Below are 24,782 nucleotides of genomic sequence, written 5' to 3' on the forward strand. Positions count from 1 at the left end.
TAAATACCGAAATTTGGCGAATATTTATACAACCAGAGATGTCGTCGCCATATATTGTTTCTCGCAGTTAAAGCATAATGATTTTGAGCATAAGTTTTCATAGTTATTTACAATAACTGTACAGATAAGATTTAGGAGGCTGAGAATCCACTTCAACGACGCCATAATTTGGTCTTTCGCATGACGAAAATCCCTCCTTCCGACCACATCCACCACTCCTCTGCCCACAATAGAAAAACCAATTACATCAAATCATAATCATCTCAACCAAATAAAACAATAATCTTGAATCTAGCACACCAAGTTGTTTTCATGACAGCTACTCATGCATTTAAAAATCAAGATACATTGTTGATATATGTGTTGCAAAAAGTTATGAAATATGCATGCAAATGATATGCATCAAATGTTTTGTTGTACACCTGTAGAAATGCTCGGACACCGGGGTCAAAGTTAAAAGACGGGAGCTGGACTAGTGTGCCACTGAGGAAGTTGGGCTCCTTGAGGGGGTGGATTGTGAGATACTGCATCGGTTGGGAGGGGGAACAAAGGTTGCCTTATTAGATGCGTTTAAAATCGTGAGTCCAGATGTGGACAAAACGGACAATATCTGGTACGGTTTGCCGGGGATGTTACAAATGGTATCAGTGTGGAAATGATTTTAAATTCAACAAATATGTTTCTACAGCCTGAGAAAAGTTATTCTCAGCATAATAGTCGATACTCTTAACCAGGGAAGTGTAGGATGACAAAATAGATCGAATTTTGATTGTTGGCAGTACGAAAGGGAACAAATTATACAAGTCGGTTATGATAGGGAAAGAAAAGTTGGGGATGTAAGCATATGAAATGTCAAACCACCACAAGATCAGATCCAGAACAAACAGTTCCAGATAAATCTGTATGGAACATAGCTCAATAAACTACAGCTTCTTATCTTCCGTCAGCCTACTGTGAATCCTAAGCTAGATCCCATGATTGAGAGTTATGAGGGTGCGTTTGGAACAAGATGGGATTGGACTTGGCAGGCAAGAGTAAATAGGTAAAAGAATTGTGAGTGGTTCTATGGTTTTAATTTGACATGGGTAGTTTAGTAATTTATCAATCTCCCGTATTTTTGTTCCACCTATTTTGGTGGGACCTCCTTCTGCCAGTCAATGTCCTATCCCTGTTTAATGTCATGTCAAAACTTGTCCCAGCTCTGGGCCTTTTATTAGTTATCCCCGGTAAAGCCCCCAGGTGGCGTAACCCTTTTTAGCAATCATGAACTTTGTACCAGGAGGAAGCTATAGAAAAAACAAGCTACAAGAACAGAGTGTGAGCAACAGACCTCCAGTAGAGCTCATCTACGAAAATTCCAATCTAAAGCATTAGAAAAGCACCGATTGATGTTTGATGCAGCACTTTCGAACTCCGATCAAGTCCATGAGAAGCCACCTAGCAAGAATATTATCAATATTGCAAACTAGGAATAAGCATAAATGGACACGATGGGTTGTCTGTTAATACTTGAGGAATCATAAAAGATTAAAATACAGGAAGTTGTAAACTATAGATGGCAATGATATATAATATTCAATTATTTCACCAACTAGAGCATATAACTTTTAAGCTTTGGAGGAATTCATCATTTCTACTAGACGAAATCATCAATGGCCCCAGACTTCAAAGTCTCGAAAAAGTGTACCCAATTATGAAAAGACCACACAAGTATAAGTTATGTCAAGAAAATGGAATAAGTGGGAATGGGAATTGGTGATACCATGTGACTTAAAGCCGCATAGCGTTCCTCATTCAAATATAATGGCTTCCCCCTATGCATTTCAATGTCCTGCAAAAGTATATACAATGGGATTTATTAATACAAAACTTTACACGGTATCCATTTACAAAAATAATCTAAAACATGCAAAAAAGCTATTAACACTTTGCTTCAGTCTCATATATACACATGAATTTCTCCTTCAGCAAGATAAAAAAAATTACACTAGACACTTCGATGATATCAAACCAAGTTCTGGAATCGAAAAAAACTAGCTCTCTTACAAACCACTGCAAAGAATAGCGTGTCTGATACCTTGGAAAGCCGAAAACTTAGGTATCAGACCCTTTCCATTAGAGTGACCGCAAACATTTCCAAGGTCTTGCACATTAACAGATCGTTACCAACCTCAGCAGACCATAATGTCAAGAAGTTGTCTCCACAAGCTCTTGTGCGGCCCTTGGTACTCATACTAAGGCAGCCAAACTCCGGAACACCAAGCAAAATGAACAAACAAGAACTCCAGAGAGAGCGGGGAGAACCTAATAGACTCTTACGTCTTTTCAGTGCTTTACAAACGACTATCATCCATTTATAGGCCTCTATATACAAGTCTAGAACATTCATTCTAACTAAATGTTTACACAGAACAATCAAGAGACATAAACCCTGAAAGATGAAGAGTCTTCTAAAACATGCTTGGTCTTTCTTGACTGTTTGAGGTTCCACCAAGATCTCGAATGGTCTAAGAAAATCCGACCACCTGGGGAACCTTCTTGCGGGAAGTGACAATAAGCCTTTCTATCACCTATATTGTTGAAGTCTAATAGTTCTCGATGACCTCTCCCCGTCCTAAAAAGTATACATGTGTGCATGTTGTGTGGGTGTGTATATATATAGTAAATGAACATAGTATACACATATACTTAAGTGGCACACACACACACATATATATGCATGTATAAATAGGTAGACAATACATAAATGCATAGATGAATATATATAGATGCATATGTGTGTTTGTGCACATGCATCTGTGTATTATGTGTGTGTGTTATACATGTGTGTGTATTTATGTGTGTACACATATACAAATGTACATGTTTTTGAATATATATATATACACACACACACATATATAATAGCATAAGACAAAGGTACTAGATATGTGTAGTATACTGACAAAGCTTAACCCCCCCCCCCCCAAATGACACGGCTTCTTACAATATGGCATGCATATCTGCCCCAACCATGCAGGGTAACAATGCTCGGCATACTCGGTACTTCTGGATATCAGAAAGCAACATCCACCATACCTTGTTATGATGTCACACAAATAACCTACTCTTCACGGTATAAATAACCTAATTGCAGCTATAATACAACTAAAACCTTCAAATAAAGTAAAAAATCCACAAGTCCAGTCACACATGCTTATTTCTCATATAATTGGTAATTCAATAAGCTGTAGATCTAATTTGTTTATTTTTAATGCTTTTTTCCACAGCCAGCTCAATGACAGAAATTGCAAAAAATATATACCATAAATTTCTTAAAAGAACACCAACAACAGAACTTTGTGTTACCTCTTCACCAAATGCATCCAGGTAAGGAGATGGCCAACGTGCCTGACGTGCAGATCTTTGAAGTAATATTGTAGTTTTCTACACACAAATTTCAGCATCACATATCAGAATGCAATGTTTAAATCAAGAAATAATTGCAGACATAATTGCAGAAATTGCAATTCCCCATTCACATTGTAGATGCAAATTGCATGCTTTCCAGTTCATGCATAGATATATGATTCTCCATATGCAAGTAAAATCACACGTGAGGCAAACTAAACTTTCGAGACTAGATTTAGTTGCAGGACCCCTATCCACTAACGTAATAATAAGCATTTTAGATGCGCTTGTGACTTTCACAAGTATGCAGAAAAATATAAATATGTTAGATGAAGCAAAGTAACATGATATCCATTTGGTGAGACTTACCCTAATCAACAGAAATACGCCAGTACCAGCACCACAAGTCATAGCATGAGTTTGGCACTTGTTATTCCTAAAGAACAACTCACGTCAAGTTCTATTTCATATTCAGAATAGGAATCTAACGAAATTATTAAATAAGCAGAAGACAAACCTGCAGCATGTCTTCCAGCTTGGTGAGCACAATTTACCACATAACAAGCATAATGCAGGTTCATCCTGAACAGATCCACAGTCGATACACTTCTGTTTTATGTACCTGAAAATACAGAATAATACAAACCTCTTCAAGAAATCAAAGTCACAATGGAAGTTAGACAATATTTATAAGAATAATAAGAACCTTTGCAAGAGATCTTGGTAGAGGTAAGGCAAAATCATCAACTTGAATGGGACTACAGGGGTTGAGTATAAAACCCCTGAAGGAGTACGAACTTCAAATTCTCTAGCAAGGTGATGTAACCATTTTAAAACCGAAGAACGTGAAACCTCATCATTAACTATGTTGTCTAGTGGGGGAATCTTAAACATCTTCTCCAACTCATCAATTTCAACAGACTCTTCCCCGGTGCCATATGCATAATCCATTCTATCTTCAAATGTTTGTGATGATCTATGAAACACATGAGCCCCACTAAATGGTGCTAAAGTTGAAGAGTTCATTAATTTCCACAGTAGTGCACACCTTCGTAAGAAAGGAAAGCTAAGGCTACGAATTGTTGCCTTGATATCACGAGAATCATCAGTATAGTTGGAAATAAAATACTGACGTAAGAATCCACGTTCACCCACAAATTTTAAAATGTCAGTGATAAGAGAATCATGGTAACTGAGATCGTCCATACCGCATTCGTTTTTCCCAGAATATGTTATTACGGCCTGCAAGATAGAAATTAGAGAAGAAACAAAACCTTAGCAAATAGATGACCTGAAACAAAGAAGAAATAGATAAAATGACAAAGAGGTTGCTATATCAACCTGAGTTATGGAGACAACATAGCACATATGAACAAGAGGTAAGAATGATCTCTCAGAGGACATAAATGGGACTGGAAGACAGAAGAGGATCCACATCAAAGTCGAAAAACCATCACATGCAAGGACAGGATAGGATGCCATTGTCCAAAATTGAACATCAGGGAATTGTATGCCCATATCAACATTTTCCAATACGGACATCATGTTTTCTGGAAAGAAAAAGAACAACATGGATACGATTAATTCCACAAAACACGTAGCCTGGATCAAGTGATAGTATTATTCTCTTAGAGATGATTCACTAAAACTTGTATAATCAATAATGCAGTTGAAGTGGCAAGTTAGGTGATAGACAAGACACGGAACATCTACACAACAGTGTATCATCCTTGGTGACAAATAAGCACCATAATGCTTATAACAGTCAGCAACAAAAAACTCCCTGAATGCATTAAACAAATAGTCAAAGCATCAGAAATAGTCATGTACAAGATACACAGATTATTCAAAGAAAAATAAATACCTATCGGATCATTTTTTAGACATTCAACATCAAGAGTTCTACATCAAACAAAAATTAAAAAATTAAAAAAAAAAAAACCAAACCAAACAAACCCAATATATCCCACCCGAAGGTAGGGTCTAGAGTATAAGATGTACGCAAACCTTACTTCTACCCCATAGTAGAGCGGTTGTTTCCATGAGGACTGTTCAGACCCCCAGCATACTAAAGCAGTTGAGAGAAAGTTAGCCCAAAAACTGACAAACTCTATACTCTATAGAAAGAAGAGGAAGACTATGAAAAAAAATTGGAGGTGAAATACAATGTCACAAAAAAGGGACAAGTCCACATATTCCTGAAGAAGAAGAAAAAGAAGAGGTGGACCAGTTGGCTACTACACACATGCCCTTATTATTTTATTAATCCTGAAGATTTATGATTCCTTGACGAGCTTCAGTATAATCATACGCTATTAAGAGATTAACTCGGACCTGCCCAGAAGGAGAGGATCAAATAGAAATAGAGCACAAGAAAAACAAAAACTTAATGAACCTGAAAAAGGAAAAAGAACAGTTCAACCAGTGATAGGTACATCCTCAACTCTGAGAGAATAAAATACAAAGCAACTAAAGGGAACTTGAGCAGCAAAATGTTAAGCATAAAGCACTAAGGTACACTTGCAAAAGAAGGACGACATAAAAAGAAAAGAAGCTGTGGAAGGGAAAAAGAGGACAAGATAACACAAGTTTATTAAATGATGCTACTATTAAAATTTGGCAACAAAGCATATACCTCCAACTCTGTAAGCATGACTGGGTAGTTCATTCAGAGTATCAGCACAGCATATAGACTTTGCAAATTGTTGAATACACCTCAATCGTAAGAGGACATCAAGAGAATTTTGGGCCCGGGTGCTGTGAACAATTTTCAGCAATAATGACAAAATAAAGCCACTGGAAGACCTTAGTTCCTCATACAAGGCACTAAGGCCATAATTGGTAGCCGAAGATGTCCTTTCAGATCGAGCAGCAATTTCTGTAGATATAAGGGAATACTTGAGAGTGTCCCACATAATCATAGAGTCACTTAACCGACTTGATCCTGAAATTTTATCGTTGCCTGGGAAATACATTCCACGTAGTAAATGAACCACAGATTCAAGATTTGTTCCCATTCCTCCTTTCCGCTGCACTGGAAAAGCCTCAAGAAATTCATTCCTTCCAGAAACGTCAGCCGCAGCTTGCAAAAGCGATAGGGATTGTCTAAGGAGAGATTCAAATCCTCTACTCATGGATGGTAACTCGTTATTAGCATCTGCAGGTAATAGATTTGAAGTTTTCAATGGTCCACTATCCTTCACTCCTTCTCTAGGCAAATCAGGTAAGATGGAATTTGCCAGTCCCCGACAAACGGGACACAGAAACTCCCCCTGGACATCAAAGAATTAATAAGATAAGAACAACCAATAAAATTAGTGTCATCAAAATCCAAAAGATGGACCAAGAAACTATTAAGAATGGACTCAAACAACATGCACCTGATCTGGATCCACAATATGTCCTCCTTCAAAATCAATTCTTCTTGTATATCTGCACACAATGTTTCCAACAGCTTAGGGGTTTCCGCACATCTTAGCTATTTTCAAACAGTTACGATTTACACTCATGTTCTATGAAAATAATAATGCATATACTTGTGAAAACTGAAAAGAGTTAAGAGATAAAAGCCACAGATTGAACCCTTGTGCACGCTAGTGAGACTAAATATACACTGTGATAAGAACAAAGCTCTGGTTGACCATATGTTTTGTCCCCGTATAGACAAAAAAAGTCACAAAAGAAGTAGATAAAATGAATCCAAAATATCATGACTATCTTGAATATAGGATTTAACAGACTACTGATGACTATACCACTGCAAAAGAACTGACAGCAAGTAATCACAACTAATCATAATCTTTCTATCATCCCTCAAAATCAATTTGACAGTCCGCCAAATATGCCAAGAGAAGACCCACAAGTTGAGCATTCTTAATGCCAGTTGAATTCAATTCTTCTTCAGTCCAAAATAGCTATAGCATAGCCAAGAAAAACATATCTCACCAAAATATAATACATGACGCCTTTCAATATTTTTGCTTGTTTTTGTGCATGTGGAAGGAAAAATCCATTAAGCTTACTCTTCGATATCCTATATGGAGGCAACAGATACAATTAACTTGAGTGGGGCCAATATTAGTTGCATGGCTTTTTTGTGTTCTCAAGGTGTGTTTTCTACCCCCTATTTCAGATTGTTGCAGGGGTATTTAGAAGAGAAGTTCCACGATAAATTTGTAGGCGGCTATTAAATACACCCCAGTTAACAAATGATATGTTTATGGTATCAACTAATGAAAATGAACTCTATTGGCAATAGGCTCCCAAATAACATGTTAAGGCTTGAGGTCCCTTGACTTTCATGTCTTGCGACCAGCAGCTTTTGTCCTGTTAGGGATTATACACAGTAAGGGGGCGTCTGGTTTGATGGAATTGTTTTGAGGGATTTGGATTTTGTGGAAGGATTTGCAATTGGAGGGATTATTGGAATCTTTGGTGTGTTTGATTTGTAGGATTTGGAAGGTAATTGAACTCCATTTTTTATAAATAATTTATAAAAGCAAATGATAAATAATTATAAAAATAATTAAATTACCTTTTTATTAATTGATTATTACAAAACAAATGTCTTTAACATATTTTAAACATTATTACACAAATCCTACGAAATCCCACGAAATACCAACCCCCATGGGATTTCTAAATACCATGTTTGTGGGATTCCATTGCAATCACGGGATTTCAAATCCAAACAGTCCTTCAAACCAAACATGAGATTGGAATGGAATTGAATTACAAATCCTATCAAATCCAACAAACCAAATGGGACCTAAGAGAATTTTGTCCTTTTTCCTAAACCTCTGTATTTAAGCATCTTTCTTGGTGCAAATCCATTGAAAACAAGGAATTGATCTAAGATAACAAATAAACTTGTGGAACATGGTTCACTGAACACAAAACAGATCTCTAAGTTCTTATTATATGAAAAGGATTTTACCTTTCCTTCAGTGAACTTAGATAACGATCAAGGCAACCCTGATGCACAGCATGGCCACAGGAAGAAACATAAATACCATTGCAATCTGAAGGCCCAAATCCATCATATGGCAGGCGTGAAGTCACTGAACCTGCCTGTGCCTTACCACTACGAGACCCAGCATTTTCTGAGGGTGATGGATTATTTACTATCTCATCGGAGATAGAGACAATGTACTTTCCGAGCAAAAGAGATTCATTTGAACCACTGTCTGAACTACATCCAGCAGCTGAGAAATCCTCGACCTTCCTCAAAATATTTGGTTGCACCAAATGATTTTCCATAGTGTTCAGAATCAGCGTGTACATATTTTCTTCAAATGCATCACCGGAAGCTGTGGTTGGTTCACTCCTATCAGGTGATGTCTGAGGAAAACTTAAATTATTCAGAGAAGAGAATCGGATTTTGATAAATTCTAGAAAGGCATCAACCTCTCTTGGCTGACCAGTGGAAGAAAATTCATTGATTGCATTTTGAACTAAATCCATTAACTGGGATGACGGTATTGTTTCTGAACTGTTTGAAAGAGGATGTGCAGAAGATTGAACAGTCAATGCGTCCTCACTAGTAGAGACTTGCTCCTTCCCAGATCTGTGAACTTTTTCCCATGATGGGGGACCTCTATCAAGTAAATTCATAAGCCTGGATTTCTTGTATCAGAAATTCAGATGAGATCAGTTTGATATGATGAAAGACTATAAAAGTCTCATGGTCAGTCCTCAATGATTAAATGTAAAATAAATGAAAGAAGGAACAGAAATTGGGATCACCAACCTGAAGAAGAATTAGAAAAGACACAGGAGTCTTGGAATTTGCATCGTGGCAAAGAGAGCAGGTTACTTGCTCAGGTCCATCTAAATCATTTGCAATATCAGAAGAGCTTTCTTCAGCATCATTTGAATCATTCAAGCCATTGTCTGCTGTTAAATTTATATTCTCCATGAATTTCGACTGTTGTGCCTTCATCTTTTCCTGCATGTAACATGGTTGAACTCAAAAATTAAAACGATATCAGATGTAGGAAAGTCTTCTTGATAACAGTGTTACCAAATATTGGGATAAAACAACTGAACAAGAATAAAGATAGATCTATCACCAAGCCCAGCTATGAATAACCTGAAGAAGCTCCAGAGTGTCCAAGGGAAGGCAGATTTTGAATTCCATGTAGATTGCAAATGTGAAAGAATGTAATTAAACCCCGGGAGACAAATAGAAAAACGCGGCACATAACCCGTATAATGGCAATGCTCTATTTTGTTTATGGTAAGAAGGTACAGCATTATGCACTTGTATTGTTCATCACACCACAAACATAACATACTTACTTAACACATTAGACATCTAAGGAAGAAGATTTTTGTTATGCTACAAGAAGTATTGGATTATTAAACAGAAAGTACTAGCAGATCAAATGGACATCCAACCTGACCTAGTCTACTTTTGTAGAGTGCCCCCAAATCAGCTAAATTATTCAAACATGGAAGCAGATATAGAATTATGTATGTCATACATAAGATCCTTCTCTTCACCTTAGATCTTTGGTCCATCTGATGTCAAAGAACTCCACTTCCAAGCACATGTCATGTAAATATAACATATGTAAATATAACATATTTTAACAAAAGTAACCACAAATTTCACAACACTATCCAATTACATTCAGACAGGATCATAATTGTCTTCTATAAGCCTCAGAAAATTGTCTTTCTGGGAAGCAAGACCTGTATGCAAGAACCTTTAAAATATTCTTAATAAAAAACAACATAAGAGTATATGTATGTAAACATACTAGTGAAGATTTGTTTTTAAATATGTTCATTCACTCAGGTAGCAGAAATCTCCAATTTGTGTAGAAAAAAACACTTGATTTCCCTCCCCCCAAAAAAATTATATTTGTTTTGGCATTACATGAGGCAGCACTTTTAACCATGAACAGAAATCAACATGCAAGCACTATGTGATTGTAAAGCATCTAGGTTGGACATACAACCAGTGGACTGGATGATGTAGGACAGTTACGTAGAAGAATTGAAATATCACATTCCTTGCCTAGAAGTTTTACATCTATCATAAAGCTTCTAGGTTGGACGTGAAAGTTGAAAAAACAGAATGTTAAAATTGGGATTTGTACATTGCTTAAGTTCTCTCCTGCGCAAGGTTTTAAAAAGCGGAATTGGGACTCGAGGCGTTTTCCTTCCACGCCCTTGCGCCTCGAGGCGTAAAACAAATAAAATTCATAAATATTAATGGTAAGCAGAACATAATTCCATCCAAACTTTAAACGTCATATATTCATAAATACTAGTTATAAGTCTAAAAACATATCAATCTACAACTTATAGTTCCCCGTAGCATGATCAAGTTGTATAGCTCCACAATCGTATCCATAATCACTACCACTTTCATCTTCCAAATCCACAGAAAACAGAAAAATAATACAGAAAACTTAAAATAATATAGAAAACAGAAAATAAAATAATACAGAAAACAGAAAAATACAAAAAGAACATACCTAACACATTATACATATATGATATTGACTGAAATATGTATAATATAATATAATACGTTATACATAAACTAAAAATATGGACACAAACTAAAAAGAACTTACTTTTCGGTTGGCCTTTGAGATGAATATCTTCTTGAGAGAGAAAAAGGTAAGAAATGGAGAAGAAAAAAATGGGGTTTGGGGAGGCGTGCGCCTCAAAAACGCCTCATGCCTCAAGGCACCGCTTCACCAATTGAGGCTTAAGCCTCGTCCACAGACCATGGAGGCGCTGTCTCATGGGCGGTTATGGACCGCCTCGCCTCGAGGCTATGCCTCAAAACGATTTTGAGAACCTTGCTCCTACGGAACACATATAAACCGAAGGCCTAGCACCAACTACTCAATGGAAGATATCTTTTAATAATTGTTGGCCGATGTATATCTGACAGCATAGAAGAATTGAACTTTGAGACCTACACCTCTATTCAAGAAAAAGGGACCCTGATACTACGTGGGGAATAAGAATTGGTTAATTCATACCTAAAATGTGCCTTCTAGAACACAATACCTCAGTTCAACAGAGATGTCTAATATTACTTCCACACACAGTTTTCAGCCTCTGTACACCTACCAAATGATTAGAATAAGTGGAAACATAATGAGCTTAGGAGACGTGTCATGATATCGTCCTCACAAGTCAAAAGATAATGTAAAACATGGGAATATTGTTACTTTATAGGGTCATAAGAGGAGATGTCACTTCTCTGAACAGAAAATCCACACACAACACGTATATATGTCATTTCCTGTTACAGAATAAATAAAAAAATGTGATTGAATGGGTACCGACCATTATTGCAGCTTGTCTCTCGCGAGCTTTTGCCTTCCGCTTATCACTATCTGAAATGGATGCACCATTATTTGCGTTACCACTTGGTCTGGAATGAGATAGCTGATTAACAACTTCAGGCGCTAGTATTTGCAGTTTTGTCAGGCATCCAGAGTGAAGCTCGGCAAATTTCTGAAGGAGATTCTTAATCATAGAAGAGAGGTCAAACCCACCAGATTCCACAAAGTTGTACATATTTTCTTTTTTATTTATCCTCATTAACGACACAAGAAGCGATAATAAGCTTTGATTGTCATAGCCATCATTGAACCCTGTAGATATTTCCTCACCAGCAAAGGCCAGAAGGGGAATAGAGTTATCTACATGACTTGATTGATCACCACATTCAATCTGCCTTTGAGACGTGTCCAGTGCTAGGGATAACAAGTGCAACGCTGTTATAAGAACGCCATCAGGAGCACGTGATGCCATCAACTTATCGGTAAAAAGTGCATAGAAAAGAACAGCTCGGATGATTTTTAGAACTGTTTTACATGTAGCTACTCTAGCTAACCCATTAAGAGGAGGATAGATCTTTGTCCATTTTGGTAACTGATTGGTCAATGCAGACACATCACAAAAACGTAAGTATCTTTCTTCTGCAACTTGCAGGTCCCTTGAGTTCCAGCGAGGATGATACAAGTCTAGCTCTTTCCAGTATGCTAATCTTAGTTTGTACATACCCTAACACACATGACAATATTGTAATAAGCACATGCAGACGAATTTAACTTTGCATTGGAAAGATGCTCATTTTATAAACCATTACCTGCTTGATTCCAGATGGATACGTGTACTCAGCTACAGTATCCAAAATTTGTTGAAACTGATCAACTTTGGAAAGGTCACGAGGAAGGGACTTAACCAATTGACTATGAGTAGCGTTTCCGGTGGATAGCTTATAAATTAACTCACGTTGCAAACATTGAGCTGTAGTTAATCCACAGAATCGCCTTTCTTTTACAATTTGTATAACAAGATTTAGCATCTCCTGCACCAAAACCGCTTCATAGCTGAAAATATCATGCAATATTTGTGTTACATCATAACTATTGTAAAGTTCCACATGTCAAACTTACCAAGAGAAATAAAATAGAACAAGGATTGATATCTCTACTACTAATGTTCAGTTGTTCATGTTACGAAATCAGTGGTATCGTTTATGCAATGTAATGACAACCAATGAGGTCATGACGCTGAGGCTCAAATCAAAGTTCTACAAGAAAAAGTTGTAATGGGTCTCTAGATAATTCAAGTCCACCAATCACCAGAACATAATGGATCAAAGATATCGATCCAGCGCTTGTATTCAAAAAATTCTAGACATAGAAGTGGTTGAACAACCGACAACAATTGCTTACATAAATAGTAACAACGGTCTTCCACTTTTAAAACTCTACAAATTAAAAAGAAGGTCAAGATGAAATATGGTAGTAGTAAACACAAATAATAATGACACGTAAGGCCAAGTCCGATAATATTGGACTGATTGGATCTTTGGTGGCCTCATATTTTCACAGCCAAGACCATAACAGATTATGTTGCAACAATGATTTAAGCAAATTAATGAGAAGCTCACTGTCATTTCTTAAACAAACAAGTTTGAATATTGGAAGCAGTTAAGGCATTACGACTGCACTTCATCAGTACACATCTGTACTTTCAAATGCACAACCAAAGACCATATGATTTGAAGCATACAAGATCCATATACGCTGAATCAATGATGCGGGTCATTGAGTGTCAGTGGCTCTCAAGTGTTGCTTTATCAGAACTTGAAGAGTTAATAAGGATAACACAATGCAGACATAAACACAAATCCTGGTACGATAGTAATAGTTGACATCAACCGCATATACATATAGTGCGTAATACATCACAAATCAAGTACACCAGATGAAAGGTAAGTTGATCCCGCAGTCTTATGACAGATGACTGATGCACTTATCAAATAATTATAAATTATAAGCATCAGTAGGGAATTCTAAACACCTAATAAAAGAAAACTTATGCATTTAGGCTAGAAAAGAGTTAAAGAGACAAATAAAAATCAATAAATAAATACACAGCACATAGATGGACTATAATATTCAGAAGAATCTGCCCTATATACGATCTTACCATCTAAGAGATTCCAACTCACTAACTGCTAGCACATATCAACTTAGTGGAATATCCAAGACATCCAGCATCAAGGGCATATTAATACATATGATAAATAGTTTTTAGGGATACCTCATAAAGATGAGTGCTTTGTGGAAGAATCTTCCAACACACAAACTCTTGTACCTCCACGGCTCCACCAAGCAGGCCATGGATAAAGGATCGCGTAAGAAAGGATTTGTATCCTTGATCACTTTTAATCTCACCTCCACCCCATGAATTGAACTTATCACGGGAATTGATCCGGTGCATCTTGGTGCACCGCATTAGTGTTGATCTTCAATTAGGATTGATCCAAGGGTGGAGATCCCTTCTTACCCTTCTCACCATAACATCCATTCTCACCGGAACCCAACCCGCAGGCCATGTGTGTTAGTGTGTGGGCCTCGTCAACAAACACTATCCATCATGAGGTATCCCCAAATACTACCCCTATATATAGTCAGGGTATTAAGAAATTTACCGAGATACTGGTTAAAACTTGTAAGGCTGCATAATTTCGGGACCAATCTCTGTGAGCCTATATATGGCAATCGCTAATCTAGTTAACAGAGTTTCTCCCGATCTCAGACTTCAAAATAACCACGAGGTCCATGCATAAAAGCAGCAATAACCATAGATCACAAATCAGCAGCCAAAAATAGGCAAAAATAGCACCATTTAGAGCCACACATGACATGAGAGCATTGAAAATAGTTTAAGAGAATCAACCATGACATGTTCTACCACACGAGGAGGGAAGTAAAGGAGCAAGTTTTAGAAAAGATACATACTCAGTAACTCCTTCCAAATTCAAGGAAAGGTAACTTGATAGACCAAAACGTTCTATAATTCGAGTAATATAAAGATCTGCTGGAGCTAATGCAGCACAACACTGTAGAAGAAATAAATCAAGCTCCAAACCCTGCTCAGACCTGCATTGTGCACGAGAGAAAAAAGTAAAGGAAATTAATGTCACAAGCTTCTACCAAATAAGATATGTGTCTATCAGATCTTATTTGAAATTTTTCACCTACCAGCGAACCGAACGATACCACTCATAAGATAGTACTGCAGCATCCCCATTCTTCCGCCACATCCCAGCATGAACTTCACTACAAAATACCCTAATACGCAGAGGATGTTCCATGACAAAAGCAGAGAATCCATAAGGGTGGCAACCACCTAGCACATGGCCAAAGAAATCATCATATACGGCTGACGAAGAATCAGCAGAACCAATGATCCTCATATCTGGCGATGCAGATTCCCCATAACACCTCTTTAATGCTCTTTGCAAAACCAATGAGAGCAGACGATGTAATGGAATGTGTACTGATATCTCCTCTGAACTAACATCGTATTGAATTTCTGGCCAATCTGCCAAACTCAGAACAGTAAGTGCCTCTATTTCATTTGTATAATCTCCTTCCACAAGACGATCATCAAAACCTGCAGAAATGGTGTCATTTGACCCGTTCAAATGTTGATGAACACCATAATGAGCGAGTGAAGAAAGTTGCTTAGTATGAAATTCTTGAGAACCCATATGATTACTAGGTGACTTGAAAATAGTTTTGCCCTTTCTAAACTTAGATAGTGTTCTCTTTAATTGAAAGAAATTACCACCAGAAGAATTGCTTGCTCTTGAATTTAAGACACTGCGAAGAGCTCCTGATGTATTGTCCACTTTCAACCAGTTCTCTATGGCCCTTAAACACTCGAACATTAACCATGAAATAGAAGTCAGGACTGCCAAACTATCAGCATTCCCTTCAACAGACTTCATTTCACAATCAAATGAAATGCCCCTGCCAGTCACACTAGAAACAGAGCTTTCTTGTGAAAGTCTCCCCACTTTTGCATGTCTTACACTATCTTGTTCATCAATATCCTGCTTATACATAGTGGAAACTGATTCATCTTCTGTCTCTCTGTTACTCATAGAAAATGCTCCGGCCACTAACAGAGCATGAATATTTGCAATAGAATGGCCTAAAACGAAAGGTAAATGCATATTCTCATTTTCTTCTTCTATATGAATATTTGTTTCTCTCTTTTGAGGGCTCATGCCCTGCACAAAAGCCAAGAGTTTCATCCACGTTCTTGAGATATCACGCCGATCACATGTCATGTATTTAGGTATCGTAGAATGGCTCATGACAAATCGAATATCTTCGACCACACGGTGAGTTGTTTCATACAAGTTTCCCCACTTGGAAACCTGAAAAAAATCAAAGGAACGCAGATTGGAAAATAAAAACTAGATGAAGTGTCAAACAAAGAAGACATCAAGCAGAGGAGATAAATTGAACATCAAAGATGACAAATCCAGTTACTATCGAAAGAGATGATCTCCAATCTCACTTGTTTACTTGGACTCGATTACATGAATTGTTAGTACATTATCTGAAAAATATGAACCTGTAATGTAAAAGAATTGTCCTCTTCTGGATTATCACATCGCGTCAACTCGTGGATTGACTACGTATGGCACTCCAAAATTTTAATGCCATCAATCTCCTATATTTTGATGCTCACAACTAAAGCTTCGCTCTTAACCATGCATAGTGTAACACCCTAGTTTCATATTTGTTGAATTACAATGTTTTAAGCCTTAAATACAAATATTATGAGCAATTTAAGTACTCTAAAAAGGTGCCATCAGCTGTAGCATCCATTAAATTATCATATTTATAAGGCAAGTAGTTTACAAGTAGCTTACAAGGCAAAGCATGAGAAATCAAAGTGATGAGTTGGAAGAGCTAGAAGTATGTGTTGGCAAGCTATTTGATGACAAAGCAAGTCTACTAAGCATGACAAAGCAAGCTAGTTATGAGTTGACAAGGCTTGAAGCACGTGTTGGCAATTCATGATGACAAGCAAGAGTTAAAAGCATGACAAATAACTGGTAGAAGCATGAGTGTCAAGATTCCTTTATATTAAGCATGAGGTATCAAGATTCTCTTATCCTAAAAAATGAGATATTAAACTCTCATAAGAGTACAATTTTGGGAACAAGAAAAACAAGTAGTTAATGCAATGAATTCACTTATATATAAGGGTTGAAGTGTTACTATTAGCTCCATACAAAAAAATAAGAAATCTCTCTCTTTATACATAATCAAGCTTGAAGAAAAGAATTAAGGGAAAGCTAGGCATAATCAAAGTAAGTACGTTATGAGATTTACTGAGATACATATATGCTATATAAATGTATTTTATGCATTATGAAAAAATGATAACATTTTCTTTACACGAAATGATGATACATTTATATAGCCAAGATATATGTATGATGGAATGTCATGATGTGTTTTACACACAAGGCATGAAAGTTTTATGCATGTTATGTATGACCACAAATATCCAACGTAAGGGATATAGAACGAAGAGGCGTCTTGCAAACGGACCTTATGAGGCAACCTTTATGGACCCGGGGGTTGGCAAACCCCAAGACAAGTATGGCATACTAACATATTTCAAGTGAGATCTCAAAAGAATGTTTATGCATGACAAAAAGATTATTTTTGTGCATGATCAAGAGTTCTAGTAAATTACTATTCCCAAAATGTTAAGCATCATTAAACTTGTTTATTCATGAAACCATAATTACTCACTAAGCTTTTAGCTTATATATCTCATGGAAGGAGTAAAGAAGGATATCATGAAGAAGTATTGTTCTAATCAATAGCAAGCAATTGAGTTACATTTCCACTAGTATTTGAACTCTGTTGTAATCATAAAGCTAAGTTTTATAAATAAAGTTAAATCTCAAGTTCATATACAAGACTCAGTAGAATCAATAAGAAGGTAACGACACCCGAAGTAGGATTTGGGGTGTTACACATAGAGCTCTCTCTCTCTCTCTCTCTTAATGCACTCCAACAAATCCCCTAAAATGAGGCACACACCCATATGCTAAACAAGGATCACCAAAAACAAACAGGAGACGTACATCAAGAGAAGATATTCAAATAGAAAAGCCAACAAATATCCAAGAGGCCACCAGATATAACCTAGCGCATATATGGGAACAATATCCACCTCAAAAACTAAACCGATAACATCTAGTGCCTCATTGAAGTGATCATTATGTTCCCAATACATCTATGAGTTGATATGATCTTAACCAAATCTCCCTCCAAAATTTTATCTTTTGATGGGGTCTAAAGATCTCAAGACCGTCAACTTATGTAGTTCCAAGCGATTTGGTTAAGCTTTAACATTTATGTGCTATCTACAACAAAGGTGGCACACCTTAATTGCTATTTTATCGTTATTCAATTATGTTACATTACTTTCCCTCAAAATAACGATGTGCATCATCACCTCTTATGACCTAAAAATCAAAGCATGGTCTTCATTTTGTTATTTTGTTCCAGCAGCATCAAAAAGAGTGCAAGCATCTGAGGTCAACTTGTAAACACAATTATATACACGTAATAGAAGTTGCTTTTTATATTTTATACGAACTCAAAAAAGAAAGTATGATAGTATTTTGGCCTTCACTGGTTAAAATTAGCAGATAAGTGATCATAAGAAGTGCTAGTGGTAGCCAACTACAAGGACTAGTTGGATAAAATGACTAATCCCCCCCCCCACCTGGTTCATCTATAAGATCATCAATTGAAAAATTGGATCTCTATTTGACGATGGGAAGTTTAATATGTTTGTAATCAGAAGCATGTCTACAAGCATGACCCCTCTTCGACTAGATGGCTAGAGATGCATAGGGGAGTGGCTCACCCCCAAACACTTTAACCACCAGCACTTGAGAATTAATCTTCCGATCTCCTTGTTTTGGTCAAATACCTTCCTATCAAATATAACAGAAAAGGATGTTGAACTAGGCAAGAACAGAATATGTTGCTCTATGCTCTATCTTACATGGGGGAAGGTAGTGGCCTTAGCAAGCACTTGTCCTCATCCAGCAAGAACTTTAAAACCATACCCTTAGCAAATTGATGCTCATTGGTGACTTTAAACATCAGAGTAAAGTTGTCATTATGTTGTGGGAATCCCCCCACCCCCAATGTAGGCTTCACTGCAAGCAGAAGTTCAACGTAGCCTTTCTCCAGCAGAATAATCCCCATTCAACATTATATGAGTTGGATCCTTGCAACCGGCATTATCTCGGCACAACATTTTTTCCCTTCTTGAAGATCATGGGAGGTTCTGAAATCAAACAGTACTTACACGAGCTATAGCATCCATTGACTCCAAGCACTACAACACAGCTACCAATGGCGGCATACATACAAATCCTTCTTACACGCCTGCCATTTGAATGCATCCCGTTTTATTCGTTTAGCATCTAGTGCCATTAGCTGCCAAGACAAGTTTGTGACCACTAAGACTCCAACACCACAACTTCATGTGTCCTAGGGTCAATAACCAAGTATTTATCCCATGTATGAGATTAGGAAACAAATGTTCGCTGAATTGGTCAATAATACAGATTTTCTGTACTTCTTGCATGGACAATTTTATCTCATCTGCTTCTTGTTAAAGCAAGTCATCAGGATTGTCATGAAAATGGGCTGTCCATACGTATGCCCAGATGTATTCTTCCTTTCAATTTCCGTCCTAAAGATCAGTTGTTGATTTTATAAAAATAGTTTGGCAATGTGTGCATTCTTTAATGGGACAAGGTGGTCTAGGGGTCTTGCATACTTCTTCAACTTAGGCATACAGCTTGTACTCCTTTGTATTTTGCTTTCTTATGTAACTTGAAGAAGATCCTAGGTCTTAGCAGCGTTATCATCTCCTTATTCATCTTTTTAATGAATTAAGATGCAAGTAAAATTGGAGCTGCAATCAGTACCAGACCCATGAGCTTGTCAAACTACTATGTTGTTCAACCTGTTGAATTTGTTTGAATTTATCAAAATGTTGTCATTGTCTATAGAGTGAATCTGTTTATTAGGTCCAGAAAATTGTGGCACAAGTAAGGTCGCCTCCGCTCACAAAAGTAAGACTATTACCAGTGTTCAGCATGTCCGAGCATATACATGACTGCTATCTGAACCTTCCATGCATATACATCCCATTATATGAAAAGACTCTGCCACCCATACCTAGTTGGCTGGATATATATCCTTGTAGCCAATTTAAAAATGTTGAAACTCAGTGTTCTTGTGCTCGTCAACTTCCCTGGACCTTGGGTGCCTTTGATAACTAGTTGGCACAAAATTTCCATGATAAAGAATATTCTTCTCATCCTGAGCCCATAAAGATTACCTATCTCTTCTTCGACAAATAATATCTTCACCAGCAGTAATGTTTTCCCAAGTAATCCTCTTAGAAGCACTCTGGAGTATTTCTTAAGGCAGAAGTTCTCTCATGTTAGTGGCTGAACCCTCTGCTAGAGATTACTAATTAAGCAGGGATGATCCACGTCTTTTGACTGCATGTCTGGACCAGGAGGTATCCCACGAGATAAACTAGAAACGACCAGTTACCTCAAGCTCTAATAACCAGATCGACAAGTGATGAAACATAATCGACGGTAAGTGAGCTGGACTGTGAACTTTAATCCTAAGACTTCAACAATTGAATCCTTGAGTTGAAATTAATAAGTTTGGCACAGTAAATTACACTAGAATAGGGTGAAATGTTCATTGTAGATTAGACAAGTTTTTTGGTTAATGTGATCTGATTATCGGATCTGTAGGTGCAGAATGAATACCAGAAAATATATCCTACAAATTTGACACACAATTGGAACATATGACTATCACAATGAATTAAGAACAACTTGTTACAGAAATCAAAACCACAATTAATCAGAATATTTCTGTTATTTATACTTGTTGACCATCAACAATTTCATTTTATGTTGCGAGGGCCATATATAAATCTTATTCAAACTACTTGATTAGATTACGAAAAAACATTCATGTTCACTAGTTGTTGAACTATGAACAAAAGAGAAGCAGACGGAAGTTGTTCAATGCATGCAAAGGATATATGTGGAAAGAAATTTTCACCAAAACCAGCTTTGCTCTAATACACCTTCCTGGAATCAAAATAGAGATATGAAGTAGATTGGAGAAGAAAGTATATGAATTTGCAATAGAAAATCAACATATCAAGTTAACAACTATGGCGCAAGTAATGTACTTGATATTCATATGCAATGCAAAAAATGGGAAATTAACAAGAAACTATCACCACTATTTAAGAATGACTAGCAACCCCTTAGGGTTTGGCAATGTATATAAGTAAAAGCCTTATGTCAAAAGTGGGGGGGATAGATAAGATTCTTGAAATTTCCGCCATATAACTGCATGGATACACTTCTGAACCTAATCATCATCACGTGATGCAATATAATCTAATGACAGCAAAACTCATGATCTGAATTCTGAAATAAGGACTTCACAATGGAGATTAAGGACAAAAGTGGGAAGCATCACAAAATACAATGATGATGCTAAAGACCGTAATGCACTGATAAGAATAATCATATTAGTTGACTATACCTGTAGTCGGTGATCCTCTCTAGAACAAGAGCTGAATATATTGCTCAAGCAATCCAACAGCATGGCTAAGAGATCCATTTCCTTAACAAGTCGGGGCGTCAGAGTAGGGACCGTGAAAATTTGTACGGAGAATGTTGGCAATAGTGTATACTTTCTGAAAATAGAATCTTTACCCTGTTTTACAGCTTCATTTACAACTGCAGGATAATACCTTAAAAAAGCTTTTGCAAACTCATACTTGAAAAAAGGATCACTTAGTAGTTTCAAGAGCAACTCCTGAAGCTTCTTAACAACATCCATGCTCAAGAACCTCTCTGCCATTACAAGGACATCCAACAGACCAACCAAAGAGCACACCCTATTGGAAACAAAACTAAGCAAACTTTCACTGCACTTGCAAAATTCCATCAGCATCTCCACAACTGCAGATGTCAGCTCATCTGCAACCTTTCTCTGGTCGGCAACATTATCATCAACACTAGCTTGATGGATGATCTCTGCACATAACAGTTTGTCCTTCCAACAAAGGAGAAGGCAATCCAGAACAGGACCTAAAGTATTTGCAACATCCTCTTGAAGTGGCTGTATCTGTTCTGCTCCTTTATGTTTAGAACAAAAACCACTACGCTTCCATGCAGTCACATCCCCACAATCACAGCATCCACCACCAGTGTATATAATGGAGTAATCATGGTCACTATGGTTACCATTCTGGAAACATGGGACGCAAATTGCACAAGTTGGATCATGTTCACATGTTCGACAACGGTATGCTATGTCATTGTGGCCCCAAACAGCCCCACAAACACCACGCCGCCCAACATTCATCATTGTTAGGCGTTGTAGGACGTCGTCAGGATCACCCTCAAACATCAACCACTGCAACCAGGTCATGCTTTCATGTAGTAAATCGTCGGTGCTTGATCTAGCAGGGTCTGTCTGTGCTTCCATAGCAGCCTCTACTTCAACATCAGTTGGCAAAATAGCAGAGACGATCTCCGATATTTGAAGGTTGTTTTCCTTAACATATGAAATTAACCCGGACTCCTGATGCTCAAGGCTCTCTTCAGGAATTCCTATCAGGACAAGCCTCTGACATACAGAAAAATGTTGACACAGTTTACATAAGCTTCTGTTCTATAATAAGAGGAAGCATTAAAAATCAAAATACAAAGCAAGGCTCCTGAGCTATTAATATATACCCAATAATTACAAGCAAAATCATATAACGACGTGCCCAAAATGGATGCAAGGGTTGGAAGAGGGAAAAGGTAAATCTGCTACAAAATGTTTGGCTATCTTTCCATCCAGGAAAAGTGTGACAAATCAAGTAAATGCAAGACAGTCATATATTATTAGCATGGTAGGATGCATTTGATCATCGAAGCAGTAGACGTGTACATATTGATAGTATCAAAAAGAGAATCAGTAGATATGTAGATAGAAAATCATCAAAAACTGAACTGATCGACGTGCATCCCAAAGTATTCTTTAGTCAAGTCCCTCTATTAAGTCAATATTTCACTCAAGAACTTCTCATCAATCATCTATTTTTCAATATTTCACATGGTTAAATCCCTCTATCTTACAAGTCATAAACTTCCACTTGATGACTTATCTTCAATCATCAGCATTCTTTTCCTGTACTCTCCTTTTTCTCCTTTAAACCTTTGTTCCCAGCGATTAAAGTGTTTATCTAAAGTAGAAACGCAATATTCATGTTTTGCACCAAACTAGTGAGTAGGGAAGAATACTTTTGAACTCTAAGAGATATATTCATTAATTTGGTCAAAGCTAAGCAATTCAATTTGGCATTCCCGTTATACCACAAGCTACAACACTGGAACAATGCAAGCCCTCTCCACGAAAAAAATCAAAAATGATGGAACATACGCGAAAGCATATACCAAGCAAAAACACATAAGATAATAGGCAAAGGACAAAAACCATCTCCCCCAAATCATTGTTTATGTGTACCACTATGGATGTATGTTTGTGAAATCACGTATCAGTAGATCACCGGTTTTGGTGCTTGAAAATATTAAAGTAGTTCATGATGCTAAAAATCATCTATCCCTTTTCCATAACCATGAAATAAAATGGTTCTCTTTTAGGTTGCTTTACTTCTTATGTGGAGAGGTTCGTATCATCGATCAGCATAAATGTCTACCAGACAAACCCATCAGTTCCCTGATTAAGCTCTTTCAAGTACAAATGATCTTAGGATTGTAGTGAGTTAACCCCCCTATAGGGTCGTCTGATGGATCACATTACGTGTTTTATTATAAAAATGAAGACCCTAAATTTTCCCATCTTGAACTCTCCTCTAGAACAGCCTGCCGTGAAAGTTATATCTCCTAAGGCCTAGTCAACTACATGTGTCACTCCAACCTATATTTTTTCTACTTACATGATTTTCCTATTGACTTGCTAAATGTTGCAACCCGACAACGTAACTAATAAATTTCTTCAGCCTGTCTAATCATTAAACAGCTATCTCATTACATTCATGATAGAAGCAAAACCACCAAAAAATCTGAAGTAAGGAAAAGAAGAAGCTTATTAGCAAATACTGATAACAGCATATTTTCATACAAATATGAAATAACTGCCAACAAAAGATGATCTTCGGAAAACATTATACTCCCCCTATTCCAGCAAAAAAATTAACATCTATCTAAGTTTCACTTGAGGGTCAAATATCGATAAACTTCAACCTATAATCTGCTACAATTTCTTTTAACTTGTGAGAGAAAAACTTGGTTTACAGGGAAAGAAAAAGAATTCAATCAACTTTTAGCATGAAAACAACTAATTTTGACTTTTTACTCGTCAAAATGTGAACTTCCCCCATTGAATAGGAGGATCAGTGTACTCCCTCTATTCTACAATTAGTAAACTAGGGAGAGTATTCGTTCAAAAATTACTATCCCTTCACTTGAAAATTGCAAATGAAACAGTAAGAACCAATCATATTAAAAATTTCCAACTAATCCAAATGTATACGGAAAGAATAATCATGACATCAATAACAAATTTCCCATTTCTTGATACATTCCCAATCCATGATTGTCACTGTCAATAACGCCCAAATTTCGATAGAAATTAAGGGTAAGATTTACACATAAATTAGTACCTTGAGTATACGATCTTTTGGGGAAAGAAGAGGCGTATTAGGTTCGGAGGATGATGATGATGAATCAATCTCCATCCTGAACATATACCGAAGAAACCAATCGGCGCAATAACAGTTGCCGATTTCACAACTCCGACGCCCCAGGGCTGAAGCAGTATTGCATAAAAATCCTAATCCCTTTCCACTTCCAGATTCTTTTACTTTTATCTTGGAGTACAAGATATTAACAACTCCCCTCTCCACTCGAGGCTCTCGAGAAAGAACCACGGTTC

The 24,782-nt window shown here is 37.1% G+C and overlaps 1 protein-coding gene across 6 annotated transcripts; it reads right to left on the reverse strand.

Moving 5' to 3' along the window:
* LOC112506082 (E3 ubiquitin-protein ligase PRT6) lies at nt 1-24,782 on the reverse strand. Of its 6 annotated transcripts, none has more exons than XM_025110111.1 (21): nt 24,511-24,782; nt 21,375-22,466; nt 15,517-16,111; nt 14,925-15,339; nt 14,682-14,822; nt 12,515-12,758; nt 11,707-12,429; nt 9,140-9,337; nt 8,327-9,015; nt 6,771-6,822; nt 6,026-6,662; nt 5,398-5,458; nt 5,255-5,292; nt 4,732-4,940; nt 4,097-4,632; nt 3,908-4,012; nt 3,760-3,826; nt 3,349-3,426; nt 1,763-1,831; nt 1,331-1,437; nt 1-220 (listed from the first exon to the last, which is right to left on the reverse strand). In XM_025110111.1, the coding sequence occupies exons 1-20, from the start codon at nt 24,592-24,594 to the stop codon at nt 1,363-1,365; spliced, it is 6,108 nt and encodes a 2,035-aa protein (XP_024965879.1). In that variant the 5' UTR covers nt 24,595-24,782; the 3' UTR covers nt 1-220; nt 1,331-1,362. The 6 variants fall into 6 exon arrangements, with proteins under 6 accessions (XP_024965879.1, XP_024965878.1, XP_024965876.1 ...); XM_025110110.1 differs by having other exon boundaries at nt 15,514-16,111; XM_025110108.1 differs by having other exon boundaries at nt 8,327-8,730; nt 8,797-9,015; nt 14,925-16,111.

This window comes from Cynara cardunculus (assembly GCF_001531365.2).
Source record: "Cynara cardunculus var. scolymus isolate 2C chromosome LG 2, CcrdV1, whole genome shotgun sequence".
NCBI lineage: Eukaryota > Viridiplantae > Streptophyta > Magnoliopsida > Asterales > Asteraceae > Cynara > Cynara cardunculus.